General features: G+C 37.5%; 1 protein-coding gene across 1 annotated transcript in view; it reads right to left on the bottom strand.

The window, feature by feature from the left end:
- Nucleotides 1-20,192, bottom strand: part of LOC134223642 (oxidative stress-induced growth inhibitor 1-like) — a 110,496-nt gene that overhangs the window by 9,494 nt on the left and 80,810 nt on the right. The window contains exons 3-4 of the mRNA XM_062702829.1: nucleotides 7,719-7,924; nucleotides 7,552-7,635 (exon numbers count right to left, since the gene is read on the bottom strand). Coding sequence (XP_062558813.1) covers nucleotides 7,552-7,635; nucleotides 7,719-7,924 — 290 coding nt within the window. The remainder of the gene's footprint in view (nucleotides 1-7,551; nucleotides 7,636-7,718; nucleotides 7,925-20,192) is intronic.

Here is a 20,192-nt window from a genome sequence, read left to right as displayed (position 1 = left end):
AACGGACATCGTATTAATAGATTTTATAATAAATTTACAAAGGTAAGATGAATTTAGTTTATTTGATCTATTTTTGTTTACAAAAGCAAGAACTAAAAAAAGCAAAGGGAGCAGTTAACAAAAGCAAATAAAACAAAATATTTGAGCTATGAGCCCCAGTGGATTTTAAATCCTTTGAAGGGACTCGATTTGTTAGTTTGGAAATATTAGAGAATATAAGATAAATTAGTTAGTTCATGGTGAATAATTATTTTAAAGGAATTCATTTATTTTAGTTTTGAGATGCAGTTTCAATTTGGTTTTGAAGATGTTTCTATTGCTGATTGTTTTCAATTCATTTGGCAATGAGTTGTACAATTTTGGACCAAGGAATGTAATTCTTTTTTGACCAAGATTTGTCTTGGCTTGAGTTCGGATTAAATTATGCGCTTGACGCGTGTTATGTACTTGACTGTTCAATGTTATAGGCAAGTTGGTATGTATATGTTCATTGTGAATTATATCGTGTACAAAAATGCAGGTTTGAAGTTCACATAATCCACGAATAGGAATAATTTTATGATTTGTGTTGGTATGTATATAAAACATATATCGATCGATATGAATTTAAATCGATACCAAAAGTTATATTGATAATGCTCTCGTATCTTTGACAAATTTAATTGTCGAAGCCAGAGGCATTGCAATTTATGAATGGGAAATTAAATTCAACTCCATTATTATTGACGACGATCTTCAGCTACTGATACGTCTTAAAAATGTGAGGCGAAGGCAATACCAAAGAACTCGCGGATCCCGCGTTGAAAGTTATTTGGCAAAATGAAATTAAAAAACGTTTCGCTATTCTGAGAAATACCAACTTTGAGTATAATGTCTCAAAGTTGGATCCCAGTTCGAAACCCTTTTGGAAATTAACGAAAATTCTTTAAAAAACCTCAAAATCCAATTTCAGCGCTTAAAGTGAGAAATTAAATTTTATTAACAAATGGCGAAAAGGCTCAAAAACTTGCTCAGCAGTTTGAGAGTGCCCATAATTTTAGTCTAGGTCTCACTAGTCCAATTGGGGATCAGGTTACACGGAGCTTCGAAGATATTTTCAATCAAGAGAATGTTTTTGACCCTTCGTTGGGAACTAATTTGGATGAACTAGAAAATTTGAAAATATAAAAGCCCCGGGTGATGATGGTATTTTCTACATACTGATCAAAAAACTTCCTGAGAGCTTTTTATCCTTTTTGGATAATTTATTTAACAAATGTTTTCAATTGGCATATTTCCCATATGATAATAAGATAGGGCTGATTGGATTATGATTGACTTCTTGTGAGATTTCAAACGTTACAGGAAGGTGGTCAGAGTCAAAGTCAGCATGAGTTACCAATTGGCCACCCAGCTGACTTGAATCAGTTAAAACTAAATCAATTGTCGAAGGATTTCGACTGGAAGAAAAACAAGTTGATCCATTGGGATATTGAATAGTATAATATCCCGCAGAACAATTGAGCATTATTCCATGAACGGTGTTTGGCATTGAAGTCATCAATTATGAAAAATTTGGATTTGTTGCGAGTTAGAATTTGAAGATCAGCTCTCAACAAGTTTCTTTGCAGCCCATTGCACTGGAAAGGCAAGTAGGCAGCAATAAAGCAGAATTGTCCAAAATTTGTGCCAACAGAAACTCGCAAGGTTTCGAAAACTTTGGTTTCAAATGAAGAATATAATTCATGTTTGTTACGTCTATTAATGGCAATCGCAACCCCATTACAGACGCTGTCAAGACAATCATTTCGATAAATATAGTAATTTGGATCTCTTTTATTGAAGAGTCCTGATGGTTATAAATACGTTTCAGTTATAATGGCAATGTGCACATTTAACTGTTAGGAAGTATAATAATTTATCTTCCTTACCCTTTAAAGAGCGGCCATTCTAATTTGAAATTTACAAAAAAAATTTCTTCGCGTTCTAAGTACAGGCATACCTCGATTATATGGACTTTTTTGATGCAAAGCAGTCCATAGAATCGAATTTTCCATATAATCGAACCAAAAACAAAAAATCTCAAAATATTTTTTAAACTATGAAAATAGTTTTAATACAATAGAAAAAAAATATCTATTTATTGCCTTACAGTGTAATCTGCATGTTTGGGTCCATTTTATGATGATTCAGAAAATTTTGATTTTTTATCTAAACCGTTTTTCAGTCGCTAGTTTGCATACCGTTCTAAGATTACGTTAGTAATGATGACTTTTTTTTAACCAGTTCATTGATTTGTTAGGCTCAGTCGTGTGTGACAATTTGCGGAGCCACAATTCTCAAGTATGCTCATCCGGGTGTTTGACGTTGAAAACAGTTTTGCGTGGCGTCACGCTCGATTTTGGTTTGTCAGGGAGCATCTTTTGGATGGCCAGAGCTTCGTGGTACACGGTACAGAGAAACAGAAGTAATGAAGACTTCATCAAGCTTATTGTGGACACAAAGTTACACTTGTTTAAAAACTCTAAATACAGTGCCTACCTGTTTTAGCAAACGAAGTAAACACTAAATGTACGGAAAGCTATATATGATCGCTTCAAAAAAAAACAATTTTATATGGAAGCGCTGGCACTTATTCATAATCGTTTTGATCGCAGCAAATTGAATTCGGCGGAGATTTTTTCCCATTGTCTCCTATTGGAAATTGGTCGGATCGGATTATGGGCTCTGATGTTATGGCCTAAATACTTTATATGTAAAAAACACGCCTATAAACAATCACTCTTGTCTGACACTTTTAAACCGATCTGCTTCCAACAAGTTGCGGTTGATGGGGATTCATACAATTAATTTAAATGCATGTAAATAAGGATTCTCATTCGCCTATCAGTGACATTTTTTACCAGTGTCAATTGCATCCACACCTTCAAAGTGGATATCAAGGTTTATATTTTGGACTATGTACCTGGTTGCTTTTATTATTGGCAGTCGATTTCTAACTGAACAACGGAATGAAGAACTGGACACCGTAACCAGAAGTCACGGTTATAATGATTGGAAAATCTAACTGAGCATATTCTTGATTATATTGTCGCAATTTAATCCTTCCTATCAATGTAAATTCATCATTAAATTGAAATAATTCTTGCTGACTGCACCATTAGTAATCTTCTTTAAACAGCCATTCATTTAAGAACTGCTAACTTACGTTCCCGATATTCAATTTCTCTGCCTGCCTTTCAGCATCAGTATAATCCGCAAGCTTTGTGCTGAACGAACATAAATACCGGGATATTCGCTAACTTTTTTTGAAAGTCTAGTAGATTTTCGCGGCGCTCTCACCAGGCCTTTTTTCTTTCCCGCAAAATAATTTCTCGGCGAAAATATGAGTGTATGAGTGAGCATCTTCTGCTTGTGAGTATAAGTGAGAACTACAATCGCTGGTAGCAGTCATTAAAAAAAACTCTTTCAGTTTCCAGGCCATACTGCTAAAAAAAATCAATCTCAGTGGATTAGATTTGCTGGATAGTAATGTCATCCGTTTTTCTCCATTATTCTCAATTCCACGCACCAAAGGCAGAAAAATAATGGAAGCAAAGGTCTAACAGCTAAATACGGCAATCTCATTTCGTCACTAGCTACCCATACTGTCATACTGACAAGCCCGTTCACGTTTTCTTATATCAGATATCACCTAAAATACGTGTTATCCCCCCCCCCCCCCACAGATTTGTAAGGAAGTGGCCATGGCTTTTGTTGATGAATGAAATACACAATTACAATGAAAGTTGCAATGTATAAATGGTGAATCAATCTAAGCAGCGGACGATATGATTTAGTATGCGTTTTTATATATAGCTTCGAAAACATGCCATACTGGCCCTAATTTACCCCAGTGCACCTTAATAAATATAGAATCAATGTAAAATATCTAGACCAACATTTGAAAAGGGCGTAACAGCCAAAATTTATTCCTTCTGATTCTTTGTCTACATATATAGCTATATACGTGGATAAAGAATCAGAAGGAATAAATTTTGGCTGTTACGCCCTTTTCAAATGTTGGTCTAGATATGACGTGGAATATTCAACAGCTTTTCAAACTCCCAAAACACGAAAAAAATTGAGCTGAAAAAAAATGTCCACATAATCGAGGTAAAAAGTCCATATAATCGAAGTCCATATAATCGAGGGTCCATATAATCGTGGTATACCAGTAACTATTTTAGTGCAAACCTTCTTTCGCTCAATTTGACAAAAACTAAATACATGTTTTTCCATTCGCCGAGGAAAAAACAGTAACTAGAATCCATCCTAAACTTAATGATGTTTACATTGAACAAGGCATGAGTTTAAATACTTGGGAATTATGCTTGATCCAACTTTTACTTGGAATAATCATATCATGAAAATTGAGAAAAAAATTTCCGTGCTATGCGGTGCCATACGAAAAGTAAAATTGTTTGTATCACAAAAGGTTCTTCTAAACTACACACTTAAAATAAAATACCGAACTCGGTTGAATTTGAACCGAGTTTTTATCTGCTGAACGCTCGGTTCTCTGTTCGGTTCATTAAAGAATAACCGAGCGCTCGGTAACCATTCTGTCAAGCTCCTGTTGTCAAAAGTAACCGAAATAACTTGGTTTGCTTTTCATAGGATAACCGAAGCTCGGTTATATAGTGTTACCGAGAGCTGTCAAGTGAACCGAACATACTGTAAAACAGTTACGTAGTTCGATTCGAATGTTCAAAATCAATCATTCACCATGAAAATGTTTTTCATGAGGAAAAATAAAACTGATAACTAACTTTTATGCGAGAATTATTGTTCTATTTCAAATAAGAAGGATACAGGATAAATTACAGCGGCTTGCGATTGTTTCAATCCGTTGCAAGAAGTTGGACAAGAGCGCATATCGAAATGAAATACTAAGCTGGATGTACTCCGGGGGATTGGACGAGGTTTGTTCAATCTGAAAATAAAAACAATGATCGTTTAATGAAACTATTTGTTCATTTCTCGTGATTTTTCACGCACAATGTTTATAAATTTATATTTTACACAATTCGAATAACACAGAAAATATGTGAAACTTGAAAAAACAGCTGTAGTGATCAAAAATGTCAACTGTATCGTTACCTCATGGCTTACAAAAAAAATTGCTAGGATTGGTCCTTATTAATTTATTGTACCGAGTTTTCTCGGTTATCTCGTACCGAATAAGTACACAAAAATGTTTTATCGAATATTTCAGTTCATTTGACGTGTTCTCTGTCAAATATTTTCTGATGTAACCGATTGTTCGGTTTCGATTTGAGAACATGTGACTGAATAATTATTTTAAAACGAATTATTCGATTCTTTAATAATAACCGAGTTGTTTCGGTAGAAATATGAACCGAGTTCGGTCATATTTTTTAAGTGTGTACTATTATGCATGTATTCATTCTTTGTTACAGTACCTTAACATCGTCTGGGGTAATGCTTGCAAATCAAAACTCAAAAGAATCCAGACACTGCAGAATCGTTGTTTGAAACATATTTTTGGTCTTCCTCGTCTATACCCTACAACTTGCTTATATAAATCCCAATCAGCTCTATAAGAACTTTCCCCGGTCCCACAAACCTCTGTTCACGCCGATAGGTTCAGTAGTTTCCGAGTCTATGAAGAGTCAGACAGACAGAAAACCATAGTTGCAAATATTTTGTTCAACATTGCATTTCTCGAATAAGTGTTTTATGGAAACAATAAATTATTGTTTGTTTGAGGGATTGCTGCAGAGTAAGCAATGCTTTATATTCTGCAACACGATTTCATTATTATCAATCGACCAATCTACTCCTCCCATAGCTATAACTGGATATATATCACATTATATATGCTGAATAAAAACGCTAGGCTGGTGGGATTGAGATGTTTAATCGAATGTGGATTATTGGCACAATAGGGACTGATAGTGAACACGGTAGTGCTACATGTACCATGCGAAAATGGCACTTCAGTGCCTGCCTGCATACTTAATTATCGGATGTGACAAACAAAGGGAGATAATATTCATGCCCCATTTACGCAACAGCATAGGAAATTCCGTTCGACACTTTACGTATGAAAGGGTGATGGAATGTGCTGTTGGTTCTGGATATAATGTTGGATTTTTAACCATCATCGATGAGATCGTTGTAAGAGGTTGAATAAGCTAATCTACGAATGATGGTATCGTAAAATTGATCTAAATTAAATTGAAATTTTATGCAAACATTGATAATTCGATATGGCAACCAAATATACCAACACTTGTCATTGCAATACGGCGAATTCTGGAACAAATTCAATGCATGGCACAATTAGATAAGTGACTAGAACAATGTTATAGCTTAATTTTGCCTTTGTTGATTTCTGATGAAATTTACCGGGATTTTAGGCCATCGACCCTACGTACCAATGAAATGAAAATGGACTTGGTGGGTGGTGACTATGATGCAAATTGAAACAGGCTGACCAGTCCATTCCGATGTTTGTTGGCACAACAGTTAAAGGAGTTTCGCGGAAACCATCGTGACTCATTGCGGGGGAAAAGCATTCGGTAAACCTAAGCACTTTAGGTGAAAATGGTGCATCAACAGCAAAGCACCTATTGACTATTTTATCAGCTGATGTTTGATAAAAACCTATAGAGTGTTTGAATAAATCATTTATGCAATTTCGATTCGATAACACTGCTTTCTACAAACAAGTGGTACAATTGATTGCTTATCTAAGTAAATAATCAAACAGAACCCTCAAGGACTGCGTAGCTATTCATAGACTACGGTTTTGATAGATTTGCAGAATGTAGGATAAGCGGTTATTTCTCGATTTATGACCATCAGCTCCTTCTAAACATTATTTTTGAACGATTGCAAACAGTATGATATTACAATACAAATTTTAAAATAAATGACAAAAATTCTCATCTATTGCAACTGTTTTTGAGCAGTAATAATGATGCTAAGTTTTGAATACTTAAAATGTGGCTCATGTTTTTGCACAAAACATACACACATCATATCAATACGTCAATACTCTCTGAATCTCGGCGCCTTCTATCAAAAGTTCGTGTTTGAAATGATGCTACAACAGCCTTAAGTGTACGAAAAAGGCAAAAATATTTTACTAAAATAATAATTAAGATTCGCACGAACCGAACAGCAGTCGAATATTGATTGATAACTTATCAGCTGAACATAATAAATCCATCCATCATTGTAGGAGAATGTCTGTTAGAAACTCATGACAAGAAAAGCAAACATTCTATACTTCATTCATACTACCGCAACAAATCTAGGTCACACCGAACAGGATGCACAAATCCCCTTCTAATGCATAAATTTGAGCACATTTCAAGTTCATTCGGAACGTTCTGAATCTCCGCCGCAGCTAGAATTTCGCTGAATCACGTGCCCGACAAGACAACGGACATTTATTGTCAATACCCAAAGGCGTTGAGATAAGGCGATCCGAGTTGGTCCCGTTTTATTCAGCTAGACCCTACACGGTTTCGTTGTTATCAACGCGACGCGAATACTTACTTCTTTCTCCGGGTGAAATTTGTATTCCACCATGCAGGGTAGTTCCATTCCAAGGTCAGCGCAAGGATGCTGCAGACTGTCCAGCTGCGAAAGACACGAAGCACAATGCCGTTACGTTATCTGCCCCGAGAGGCATTTTTTGTTGTTGCTAATTTGACTGAACCTACCAACAATGACACTGGATTAGTGCTTCGACCCTCTAGTCCGTCTGCCAGACTGAAAAGATCATGCTCTGCCAGGCTCTTCTGCGAGTCGTAATAGTTGAGCCGTGCTCGCAGCAACTCGTCCGGATGCCTTTGGATTTTGTCCGGTGACCAATATGGCCAATTGCCTGCCAACATGTAGGATAACGATATTCCGCTCGGTCCATTGCCTGTAATAGGGAAAGGAGAAACACGCGGAAGAGAATGTTAGCTATGAGTATAATGCTGTCTATAATTGAATCACTTTTGTTGTCAATGGGGAGCATTGTTTATAACCGGCTAGCAGTTTGCTGGGTGAGCCTTCAAAAGTAAAAGTTCAGTTGAGCACGTTATACCCGCACTAACGTAGATATTCAATTTGCATCAAGTGCTTCAGATGCGGCCAATTTGCTTACGATTTTAATTGGATGCAATTTACAAAGTGCAGTCTTACGTATTCAGTATTCTGCAAATTGCCATCGCTGTGTCACTGGGAGCTAAATTGTTTTCAAAATCCGAAGTGACGAATGAGTTATTAATAAATTGCGCCAAGCCATTTTACAATCTGTTAGGTTGATTAAATTCGACCCGCAAGGGGCTTGAGTTGGTAACACATAGAACGCATCTAAGGAATTTGAGTTCGCGTGTCCCGTATCACGCAGTTAGCAAGCCTGCTGTCGAGAAGTCTCCTCCGGTCGACAACAACAATACACGATTGCGCAATCTCTACGGATTCGACCTGCTAGAGGGATTATCTCACGTTCCAACAAAGAAACACGCAGATTAATCCACGTATGGATTAATGAGTTTTTTTCGAGCAATTATGAAATGCTGAACCGTGTGAAAAAATGTAACTAGTAAGAATTAGAATAATGAAATGATGTCAATGAATGCCAACCAGCGGATGGCAAATTTTAGAAGGTACAGTTCTGCATGAGAATCATATACAAAAACAGTATAAAATTTTGGCATATACAATTTCGGAAAATTTTAATACAGCTATTGTACTAGAATCTTTCATTTTTATATTATTTTGGTACAGTATCTGTATACAAAAGTATACATTTCTTGTATTTAAACCTTAAAGAATTATATATGCCAGATTTTATACAATCATTATATGATTTGTTTTTTGGGTTTTTAAAAGGTGCTGTCTCCACCAAGAAAGCAACGTGCTTAATCAACTTTAAATAATAGCGTTAGCGCATCCAGCTCATCCATCAAAACCTCTTCTTCGGTGTGATCATATAACCTTTCGGTTCATTTTGGTATATTCGAGTAGAGACATTAAATAGGAAGGAAATCAATTCAGTAGGAAGAAGTTCCGAGCTATTTACTTAAGCCGAAACACACTTATCTCCCTCGGAGCATGACTGCCAATTAATCTTACACGTCCAAGCGACCGGACGACCATTCGCGTAGCTACTCTCTACCTTGTCTACAAACGACCAGTGAAGACGTGGTGCGGTGATCCACCTCCGTTCCGTCTTGCCTTGCGTTATCAGCGGATGCGCACGCGAATGTGTCGGTGTGAGCCCGGTTGATTCATACACAACGAGCGTCTCGTGAACAAGCGAAGCCGTCGCCGACGCTGCAAGCTGGTTCAAAGTCGACATTTTTTGCCGCTTACGAAAGGGGTCAATAGCTGGGGGATCCTGTTGACGTTGGCAAACTGGTATTGGTTAGTATAAATAGAACGATGGCGGTTGGCCCCCACGCCACCGTGCGCCGATAACGCTGGCAATAAATGATGAGACGCGAGATTGCAAGTGGGTGATGATCTAATCGTTGTTTCCGTGGGTATTGTTGTATTATATTTGAAGAGTATGGCTTCTGCAATGATTATTGTAGATCCTAATAGGGTTGTAATGTGTAACTATGGAAAAAATGCTTAGATTAAAAAAAATAAACAAAAAAATATAGGAAATAAAAAGAGAACTGGTAAGGTGAATAACACTTAACGTGATACGATGTAATTTAAAAGCAATTAAGCTTTCTTTTTAATTTCGAGATGCAAACCTCTGTTCCAACAGCTCCCAATGTTCATATTATTGAACACCCGATATAAAGCGAAAACCCAACCAATTGCAAATTAATTCAAATCGACAATTTTATTAGGATCTGAACATTTAGTAAGTATTCGATATAGGACCTTTACAGGTAAAGAGAGGCTTTAATTGCTTTTGCTACCACTTATTTGCATGTTTACCTACCACTTTTGTATGGTTATTTTTTACATGTGCTTTTTAAAATATAAAGTTTGATCGGAAAAGTAATAAACAATGCCAAGTCAAATATCAAAAAGAAATAACAACTACTGTAAACTGGACACACATGATCCTCACTTTTAGTTTCGGATGTTTCTCGTTGTAAAATGCTTAAATTTATTCGATTTAAGATTAACTTGATGAACAACAAGGTTAAAATACTTCACTATCCCATTTACTTCCGCTATATTCACTTTGTATCAACAGATACGTATTTCGTTTTCTACTTGAAAACTTCTTGGAAACTCTAGAAAACGAAATATGTATGTGTTGATACAAATGGAATATAGCAGAAGTAAATGAAATAGTGAAGTATTTTAGCCTTGTAACATTTTCCCCTAAGACGCTCAATAATTATTAATCATTGATGAACAATTCAATTAGTTATTCAAAAACAACATTGGAATAAATTTTTGTTTATGAAAGATATCTAAAAATCAATTTATCCGAAAGATAGAAAATTTGGTCATTTTAAAACTTGCAGGAGACTTGAATTTGGGGGGAATTGATCCCTTTATGAGCTGAATATATGCATTTCTTATGGAAGTTCAACAATAGGCGACAAAATTAGCCTTTGATAACACTTTCTGAACCTTAATGAAAATCAAAGGAGTTAGCAATAATTGATTGAAACCATTGAAGATTTACACAAATATCTGTTATCCATGACTTCTGCTGGAAGCTTGTAAAAAGTTCGATAATCATAAGAGTTTAAATAATGTATGTCATGCTTCTTAGCTCGGTGATCTAGTGGCTACCACTTCTGCCTATAAGCAGGAGGTCATGGGTTTGATAGCATGCTCGTCCCTTTCCTATGCTGTATGCCTTAGTTCTTTCTGTGTTCCACGATCTAACAATACGATTCCTATTTCTATACCCTCCATTCCACACTAACAGCTCCAAAACCTCCTGTGGCACCTATGAAAGGTCGTACACGCAAAAAAAGCGTTCCCGAATTCGTGAACCAGCAATAATACACCGTGATTCAACTCATGGATTCGGGGACACCAGTCACGTTTTCCAGAACGTTCCAGAAAACGTGACTAAATTCCCGAATCCTCGACTGTTGTTTCCGAAAAAATACACCGTGAACGTTGCCGTGAACTCGTTAGTTCACGTATTCATGAACACTTTCTTGCGTGTAGGGTTCTCTGCATCTCTGTGGTAACAGATGCAGATCTCTATATGGTAACTGGTTGAAGTTATGCTACTCTCATAGTCTAGGATTGTAACACCCACATTTTTTGCGAATCGCTTAAAGCCAAATGCCAATACCAGAACTGTTGCTCAAACTGGAATTTCCTGTTTGTCTTACCCATGACTACCCATGTCCTGCGCCTCTGATAAAATTTATATATAAACTTTTAAACCAGAGAAGAATTTTAACGAGGGTTTCTACTTTTCGTTTAAATAAGACCTAAGCAAGCGTTTTTGTTTATGTTGAGGATCATCTTTCACCCATACAGCTTTTCACTAGAAAATCTTTCCTACCGTGTTGCATCGAAGCCCGTTAAGCACTTCAGGATATAAAAAAGTCTCTAGAAAATAGAAATCGAATGCAAATAGAACGTTCGTCATTGATCTAACTGTAAGAGGGCCTCTATTTTTTGTGTGCTATACTGTATTGCAATGAAAATAATGTTGAATAATAATGTGTCCACCGTAGACGGATTTCTAATCATAGGATCATAATCCGTACAAATATTTTCTAACAAAATATTTAAATTAAAGCAGACTAATTGATCAGACTAAGGGGCAAGCCAGAGTAAACGCGACGCGACAGTGTTATCTGACAGTCTGTTGATAATGATTGTTTTTTTCTTTTGCCTGAGTCGCGTCGCATCGCTCGTCGCGTTTACTCTGGCTAGTCCCTAACACTGTAAATAGCGTAATATAATGTGACCAGATAAATTTTGTGTGAGCGCGGGACAAAAAAAAGTTCATACACGGTTAGAAAAAAGTACCTAATTTTAGGTACTTTTTTTCTCTTGCATCTCCCTCCCTCTTCCCTTTGTTGTCATAAAATGAAGAGCAAAACCACTCAACAAGGGCATTAAAGTGTGGGAACCCAACGTTAAGTAATCTCATGTTTACAAAAGTTGAGTGAAATTTACCTAACTTTTGGTTAGTTTCTATTTAAAATTAAATATATTTTACTTAATATTAAGTGAATGAAAAAATTACTTAATTTTGGGTTCCCACACTGAACCCCCGATTTGAGTGAAAACTACCTAATATTAGGTACTTTTTTCTAACCGTGTAGATTCATGTGGTTTAGTAATACCACAGATAAACAGACATAACACATTGAATATTTCTTGATCAAATTAATCGTCGCGCGACATCTGTTGTTTACATCGACTTAGGCAAATCACGAATCAGGTGGCGGTAGTGAGCAAACGTCAAACTCGAGTAAAACCGATTGGTGCGCCGCGGTCGGTCAATTGACCAACTAATGATTATTTGAATTGACCGATAAATCAGTGAACGATGGAAGAATCTCGAGTATTATGTCTGTTTGTCTGTGGTAATACCCTTAAATTAAATCTTTCAGTTTTTTATTTGTTACCAAGGTTTAGTTGGCTAACTGTTGGATAAACGGCAACTCATTTTAGAAGTCAAAGCTTTCTTCAAACGTTGAATGTGCAGCTCAATGTAGCTACCATGGAGCTTCGTATAATTTTGTTTAGCGGTTCCCTGTCCGATCAGCAATGATCAACAAAACGACAACAGAGAAAATGGAGCAGGACTCAACAACCCACACCGGGCTACCGAGAAAGAGAGGCTAGATAAGATGATCACCGAAGTGAGACAAAAGGCATTGGAGACGGCTAACATCGGTTTCCAAGAAAAAGTGATGAAATTTTATTCGATGTTCATAGAAGAGGATATGCCAGAGGACCTACAAGAGAAGTTCAAAGCTATCTCGAAGGAGTGTTTCGATTTAGCTAAAACTATTTTGTAGTTATTTTCACCCCAAAAACAAATAGTTCGTTCAGGATATTGCAATGCAATATCCAAAGTTTGCATAAGAACAAAGCAATTATATCGAACCTTGAAAATTATTTTCCGAATAATTTAAATAACTCTTTCTAAAATACCTAACACAAGTAGATACTGTGGTTATGAAATAATTAGATCATATTTTTCTAAAAGTCTATTCTCGTTTGTGTGGCATTGGACAGGCCTATAAACATGAACAAGTCTAATATACTGTTATTCAGTCGCATGACAGATCGTAGCAGCCATCGCATGCAAGAGACACATTCGCAGTCAGTCAATTCCTCCTTCATCACGAGGTGAGTCGCGAGTGCAAGCAATGTAAACATGATGGGTGATTCATATGTGCGATGTTGAATTACACATTTGGCGATCCTGCCAGGAGTGTGTGCTGGCGTTGCTTGTGGAATCACCCATCATGTTATGTACAGATGTGTGCTTTGAACGAACTTCACGGGAAGCCGAAAAGAGGTTGGAGCGGCGAAGCTTTTTTTTGCATAGGTAAGGAGTAATGGTTTCATAATATTTGTGTGGATGCCGTTCTCGTGCTGGGAGCCGCGGACTTGAGAGATTCTAATTTTCAAAATGTTTTCCTTCAGACCCGCAACTTTTCTTTAAGTGCACAAATTGCGATTTTTTTTTCACGTGGAATTGTCATTGTGTTGTCTTTTTTAAATAAGTTACAACTATTTCTTTGATTTGCTGCATTGCATAAGTGATTGTGTAGAATGTAAAATTAATTCATACCGTTCACTTATTGAGTTTTATTGGTAGTTAGCTATAAGATGTTTTATGAGAAGTATAGCGGCAGCCCGATTATTTACATTTAAGGTTTTGTTTTGATAAGATTCTGCTTGAACATTCCGGTAGATCCGAACACAAAATTACGTTTGTAACGTTTTACTTTTTATAAATGTTTTCCTCAGCATTTTATGCCTAGAATGTAATGACATGAATAATCTAGCAGCAAACAGGTAAAACTGACATTTCTAACAGAAAACAAAGAAATGCTTTGTTAGCAATGATAATGATGAAAACCTCAATAGTATGAGTTTATTTTCACGTGTACTCTCTCAACTGCGTTCATTATGCTCACATCTAGGTGAAGAATACTTTTTTACAGCTCACTATGGAGATTTTCTGACAATCGTTTTGATTTTATCCACCGACCCAGCTTTTGGGTGCAGTTCTTGGACATTTGAAAAACATCGGATGTTTGGGACGTTTATGTGCTGGCATTTTATGGTTCATACTCTTTGATTGGTATGTAAAACAGAGTAACTTTCATAAGGCTTTCTTTAGATTAGTTAAATAGAGTAGTTTATTGAATCTGATCCCGCCGGTAGGACTTGTTTGTTGATGGATTATTCCAAGTTTGCGATGAGTGAAAGATGATTAACCTCGTGTTAACTATGTGTTATGTTTGAAGTTGTTGCTTTCAAAATTTTCTTCTTGATTGCAATAGTTGAATTTATCGAAAACATGCTATCGCAATGCTCCTTGTATCTGAGTGTAGTGAAATCGGATGATACTGTGACATAAAATATCTGCAATACCACGTGGATTAGACGTATCGTACTTAGAAAGCAATATTTCGATTAAGTGAATTTTGTTGGTGGCCTGTGTTGCTAAAATTCGTAAAAACTACTTTTTGAATGTTGTTGATCTTTCTGTTGACAAAATTAAGGATGCTAGCTCAGCGAGGAGTTCAATAAAGAGAGTTTTACTGTTTTAATTAAGCGTGAAAAGACACCCTCGTTCAAGTGTTTTTTCCTCTGCGTTGGTGGGACGCCCGCAAGAAGAATGGTGTTATTGTGGATCGGAATGATCACAATTCAGCGTGGTGGGACGCCCGCATTCAGTAGATTCTTCCTCTGCGTTGGTGGGACGCCCGCAAGAAGAATGGTGTTATTGTGGATCGGAATGATCACAATTCAGCGTGGTGGGACGCCCGCATTCAGTAGATTCTTCCTCTGCGTTGGTGGGACGCCCGCAAGAAGAATGGTGTTATTGTGGATCGGAATGATCACAATTCAGCGTGGTGGGACGCCCGCATTCAGTAGATTCTTCATCTGCGTTGGTGGGACGCCCGCAAGAAGAATGGTGTTATTGTGGATCGGAATGATCACAATTCAGCGTGGTGGGACGCCCGCATTCAGTAGATTCTTCCTCTGCGTTGGTGGGACGCCCGCAAGAAGAATAGTATTACTACAGACCGGAATGGTGAGAACTCTGCAGTAGAACGTCCGCAGGCAAGATTTTTATTTCTCCTCAATGGTAGAACGCCCACAAGAATTAGGATATTATCGTGGATTTGTAAGGTGCTCGTGGAGATTGATTGCATTGAGAAAAGATATCTGCCTATAGTTAAGAACAGTTTATCGTACAATTCCGATTCGGTTTCTAGATTTTGTTGTTGGTTGTTTGACATTTATAGTTACACATTTTGAAATAGACGTGTGCTCAAAGAAAGTAAAGGTAGTATTAGTACTGATGATTTTTTACTAGAAGCAAAAGAGTTATCAAAAATAGTGTTTCCATTGTGAGTTACCACTTCACGGGAAAGTCTTGAGAATGATTTTCCATATAAGTTGGGCAACCATAATCATGGTTTATCCATAGTGTTTTTCGATTACGAAATTAGATGCTCGCTGTACAATAATGCGCCGGAAGTGATCGTTTGGTTCAAGATGCCTTTTATCATTGTGAGAGAGTATCCCCATCATATCGGTAAAGATATTTTTTTCTTTAAACATAGATGCCAGCCGCTATTTTTTTTAGAGAAGAGGGGAGATGTGTGGCATTGGACAGGCCTATAAACATGAACAAGTCTAATATACTGTTATTCAGTCGCATGACAGATCGTAGCAGCCATCGCATGCAAGAGACACATTCGCAGTCAGTCAATTCCTCCTTCATCACGAGGTGAGTCGCGAGTGCAAGCAATGTAAACATGATGGGTGATTCATATGTGCGATGTGGAATTACACATCGTTGAAGCTTCCGCCTTCCGGAATATGGTCCACAACTTTTGTTCCAATTTATTTTCAAACAGGTGAGACTGAATAGATATCTGCTCAAAAATCAGAAATTCCGTCTCATTTCAGATCGCTTGCGATCGAGAGTATCGTGCTTGAGTTTTGCATACAGAATCGCATCGTTCCGCTTATTCGTCAAAAAGGATTTCGCTACAAAAAGCACCAAAACCCATATAAAAGCGTATTTTATGTTACCTATGGATTTATTTTCCATTGTTTTAAACAAAAAAGTAAATTCGATTAATTCAACGGAGAATAACACGAAGAATATAATAACAAGAATAATCAAGCAATGATGCAAACCGCGAGTCGAATCATGAGCGATTCTCTGTGCTATGAGTTGGGTGGTGTTTGACTCGCGTTTGATTTAAATGTTGGTAAAGATTTAAGAATTTGAGTTTTGCCCAATAACAATACAGTAAAGGTCGTTTTCTAACTGCAGTTAGATTTAGGGGTAATTTTTATGGGTAAATTTTTCGCTAGATTTTGGTCCGCATGGCATTAAAATGGAGTGGAAATTTTGAAATTTTGCAGGAAATACATAGAAGCAAAATCTGCTTACTAGATTCCCAGGGTATAAGGCTTGGGTAAAACAAACTATAGAGATATTGAGTCACAGGAGAACATTTTAATTTTGATTTCTATGATCCATGGGATTGCCTTACAAAACGTTAGTCTTAGTCAAAATTATAAATTTAAAAAATCTAATAATTTCTTTTAAAGTACTAAGTAATAGCTAATAATGTATTCGAAATTTCTGTATTTCGCGGGACATTATCTAGAAATAAGTTAAATGCGGGACGTTTCGCGGGACGCTTTTTAGCGCGGGACAAATAGTGAAAATGCGGGACGTATGGTCACATTAGCGTAATAGGGCACTGCACGGAAACATCTTTTTCTCTTTCGTTCCTCATAAATTTTGACGTTTACTGGCCTTGTTGTTTTCTAATTTCTTTGCAGCGAGAAAGAGACAAAGCAGTCCGTGCAGTGCCCTATACGCACCTTGAGAAGCTGATCTTGCTTTATTAATTGCGATTTGCAATTCAAACACACTCACTTTCGGAACAATTGCGTCAAACACGCGAACAATATGGAAGCTGAAACTACTGGTTTGCGGGGTTTGCGGGGTGGTGATTTGTTTTTTAATTATATTATTTATTTCAATTTCAGAGCCTACTTCCCATTTTATTGCCCAGAAAGCTTCCTGTGGAGTATAAAATGATGATAAGATAAATGATTCATAAATTAATTCCTTCAAACCCCTTTTAATATATTGATATCTCACGAAGTGGACGGATTGCGGTGCTGTATGGATTTCCATCACGCTAACTTTCACTTACTCAGTGACTGAATAAAATTGTATTGCCCTTTCTTTTCTTCTCACGGAAATTTTACTCAGTTTCCGCCAAAAGCAGGACTACTCATAGCTATGAGTAGTCCCGCTTTTGATGGAAACTGAGTAAAATTTCCATGAGAAAAAAAGAGATAGCAATACAATTTTACTCAGTCTCTGAGTAAGTGAAAGTTAGAGTGATCCCCATGGTATTTTTACCTCTCACTCACTTTTCGCGAAGCAAAGTGATGGTCTTTCGTGTCTGCTACTCAACATCGCTTTGGAGGGAGTAATACGAAGGGCAGGGATTGACACGAGTGGTACGATTTTCACGAAATCCGTCCAGTTACTTGGTTTCGCCAACGGCATTGATATCATGGCACGTAGCTTTGAGAGGAAGCCTACATCAGACTGAAAAACGAAGCTAAACGGATTGGACTAGTCGTCAACACGTCGAAGACGAAGTACATGATAGGAAGAGGCTCAAGAGAGGTCAATGTAAGCCATCCACCACGAGTTAGCATAGGTGGTGACGAAATCGAGGTGGTAGAAGAATTCGTGTACTTGGGCTCACTGGTGACCGCCGATAACGATACCAGCACAGAAATTCGGAGACGCATAGTGGCTGGAAATTGTACGTACTTTGGACTCCGCAAGACGCTGCGATCGAATAGAGTTCGCCGCCGTACCAAACTGACTATCTACCAAACGCTTATAAGACCGGTAGTTCTCTACGGACACGAGACCTGGACGATGCTCGTGGAGGACTAACGCGTACTGGGAGTTTTCCAAAGGAAAGTGTTGCGTACCATCTATGGTGGGGTGCAGATGGCGAACGGTACGTGGAGGAGGCGAATGAACCACGAGTTGCATCAGCTGTTGAGAGAGCCATCCATCGTTCACACCGCGAAAATTGGAAGACTGCGGTGGGCCGAGCACGTAGCTAGAATGTTGGACAGTAATCCGGTAAACATGGTTCTCGACAACGATCCGACGGGAACAAGAAGGCGAGGTGCACAGCGGGCAAGGTGGATCGATCAGGTGGAGGACGATTTGCGGACCCTCCGCAGACTGCGTGGTTGGCGAAGTGCAGCCATGGACCGAGCTGAATGGAGAAGACTTTTATGTGCAGCACAGGCCACTCCGGCCTTAGTCTGATAATAATAATAATAGCTAGTGTCCAATCTACGAATTACACCTTAACAATGCTAATGCTCTGGCAACTTTGACATGGCCATGAAGAAAAAGAATTGTCATTTGTGTTCAAAGACAGATGCCAGAAGACAAATTCCATACTTGGAAAAAGGGTGTTTTTTTTAAAACATTGGGTATCACAATCTGTTCTCTCCATAAGGACTCTTGTTTTGAACCTTCCGCAGTATTTTCCTTTTTTAGATTTCTTCATCGTCTTTTCTCCTTTGGGGTAATTTCATAATTACATAGATGTATCCAAATATGTCTGCACCCAATTCCCATGCAATGCACATATCACTTACTCAATATTATATCATGTCTTGACATATGGTTTTATTACCATTAAAACATTGGATTGTCTAATCTGGAAAGTAAACTGTGCAATTAAGAGCAAAAACTAACGCGTTCAGCACTGTTGTTGTTCCATCAGATTCATAGTTCGACCAATCTTAATGTATGACAGACTCACTTGGGCTGGGCACATTAACCGAATGTCGGAGAACATTAATTTATTTGGAAGATTTCGTATTGCTACTGGCATATCAATAAAACTTGATTTAATTACTATTGAAAAGGAAAGCACTATATGTTTATATTTTGCAGCTAACATGTATGTATATGGGAAAAACCAAACAATTTTTAAATTTCACCGATGATAGATTTTAAAACACCCCGTATCCTTTTCCTGGTACTCTAAGCTTTCTTTTCGTGAGAAAACCACGGAGATTCATGAAAGTGCGATAATAATCGCGTCTGGGGGCACCGTGTGATGCTTGCTGGTCGCACACTGAAAATAATCCACACGTTCTACCCTAATGTTCCTATTCGTTAAATTTATTTGATATCAACATTTGATTATTTATATAGTTTCCCACGTTATTCGAATGTTTACCTACATATCCTAATGTAATTCACATTAAATTTGTGAACAACTCTATTTTGCCGCCGTTCATAAAAATTGTAACGAATTCAAGTAAAATTGTAACGAATTTCGACCAAATGTAGCGCCACATTGTTCGAACGGGTTTGACGTTTGAATGTTGCAACAAACTGCAGTCATCTTTTTTCTTTCATTCAAAATGGCTGACAGACAACGAGAGATGGAAAATTCACGTCAAGAACTCAAGAAGTGACGAAATAAACTTGTCTGTGGATCTAGTTAATCTGCTCAACCGTAAGTTTTATATACTTTTTTGGTTTTAGTAGCTATATTAATTACATATAATTCCAGGATATGGTGTACAATTTGCTGACGCCTGATAGGTTCATTTCTTTCACAGCTCGGAAATTCCCAGGAAGAGTCAATTCTGGCGCCGCAGTCATCACGATTGCTGAACTTGAAAGTAGAGGTAATGAGTGTGTGCGTGTGGTTTTTCATTTTCGGCTCAAGTCACATATTCTAATAATTACTAATAGCTGATGGACCTGCAACTGAAGAAAGCATGAATCAATCGTCAGCGGTAAATAGCTTGGAATTGGAAACCGAAGCCAATGCTGAAGTTACAAAGAATACTACAGTCAGACAAAAACAAACCAGATGCTGTAATAAATAAGTTAAATTGAAGTGCTAAAACACCAAAATGTTTTTGTGTAAATCATTTCCTGTGTTGTTTGCTACTTACGCCCT

This window comes from Armigeres subalbatus, chromosome 3, assembly GCF_024139115.2.
Source record: "Armigeres subalbatus isolate Guangzhou_Male chromosome 3, GZ_Asu_2, whole genome shotgun sequence".
NCBI lineage: Eukaryota > Metazoa > Arthropoda > Insecta > Diptera > Culicidae > Armigeres > Armigeres subalbatus.
The sequence above is the reverse complement of the archived record's forward strand: the minus strand, read 5'-3'. Positions and strand labels throughout refer to the sequence as shown.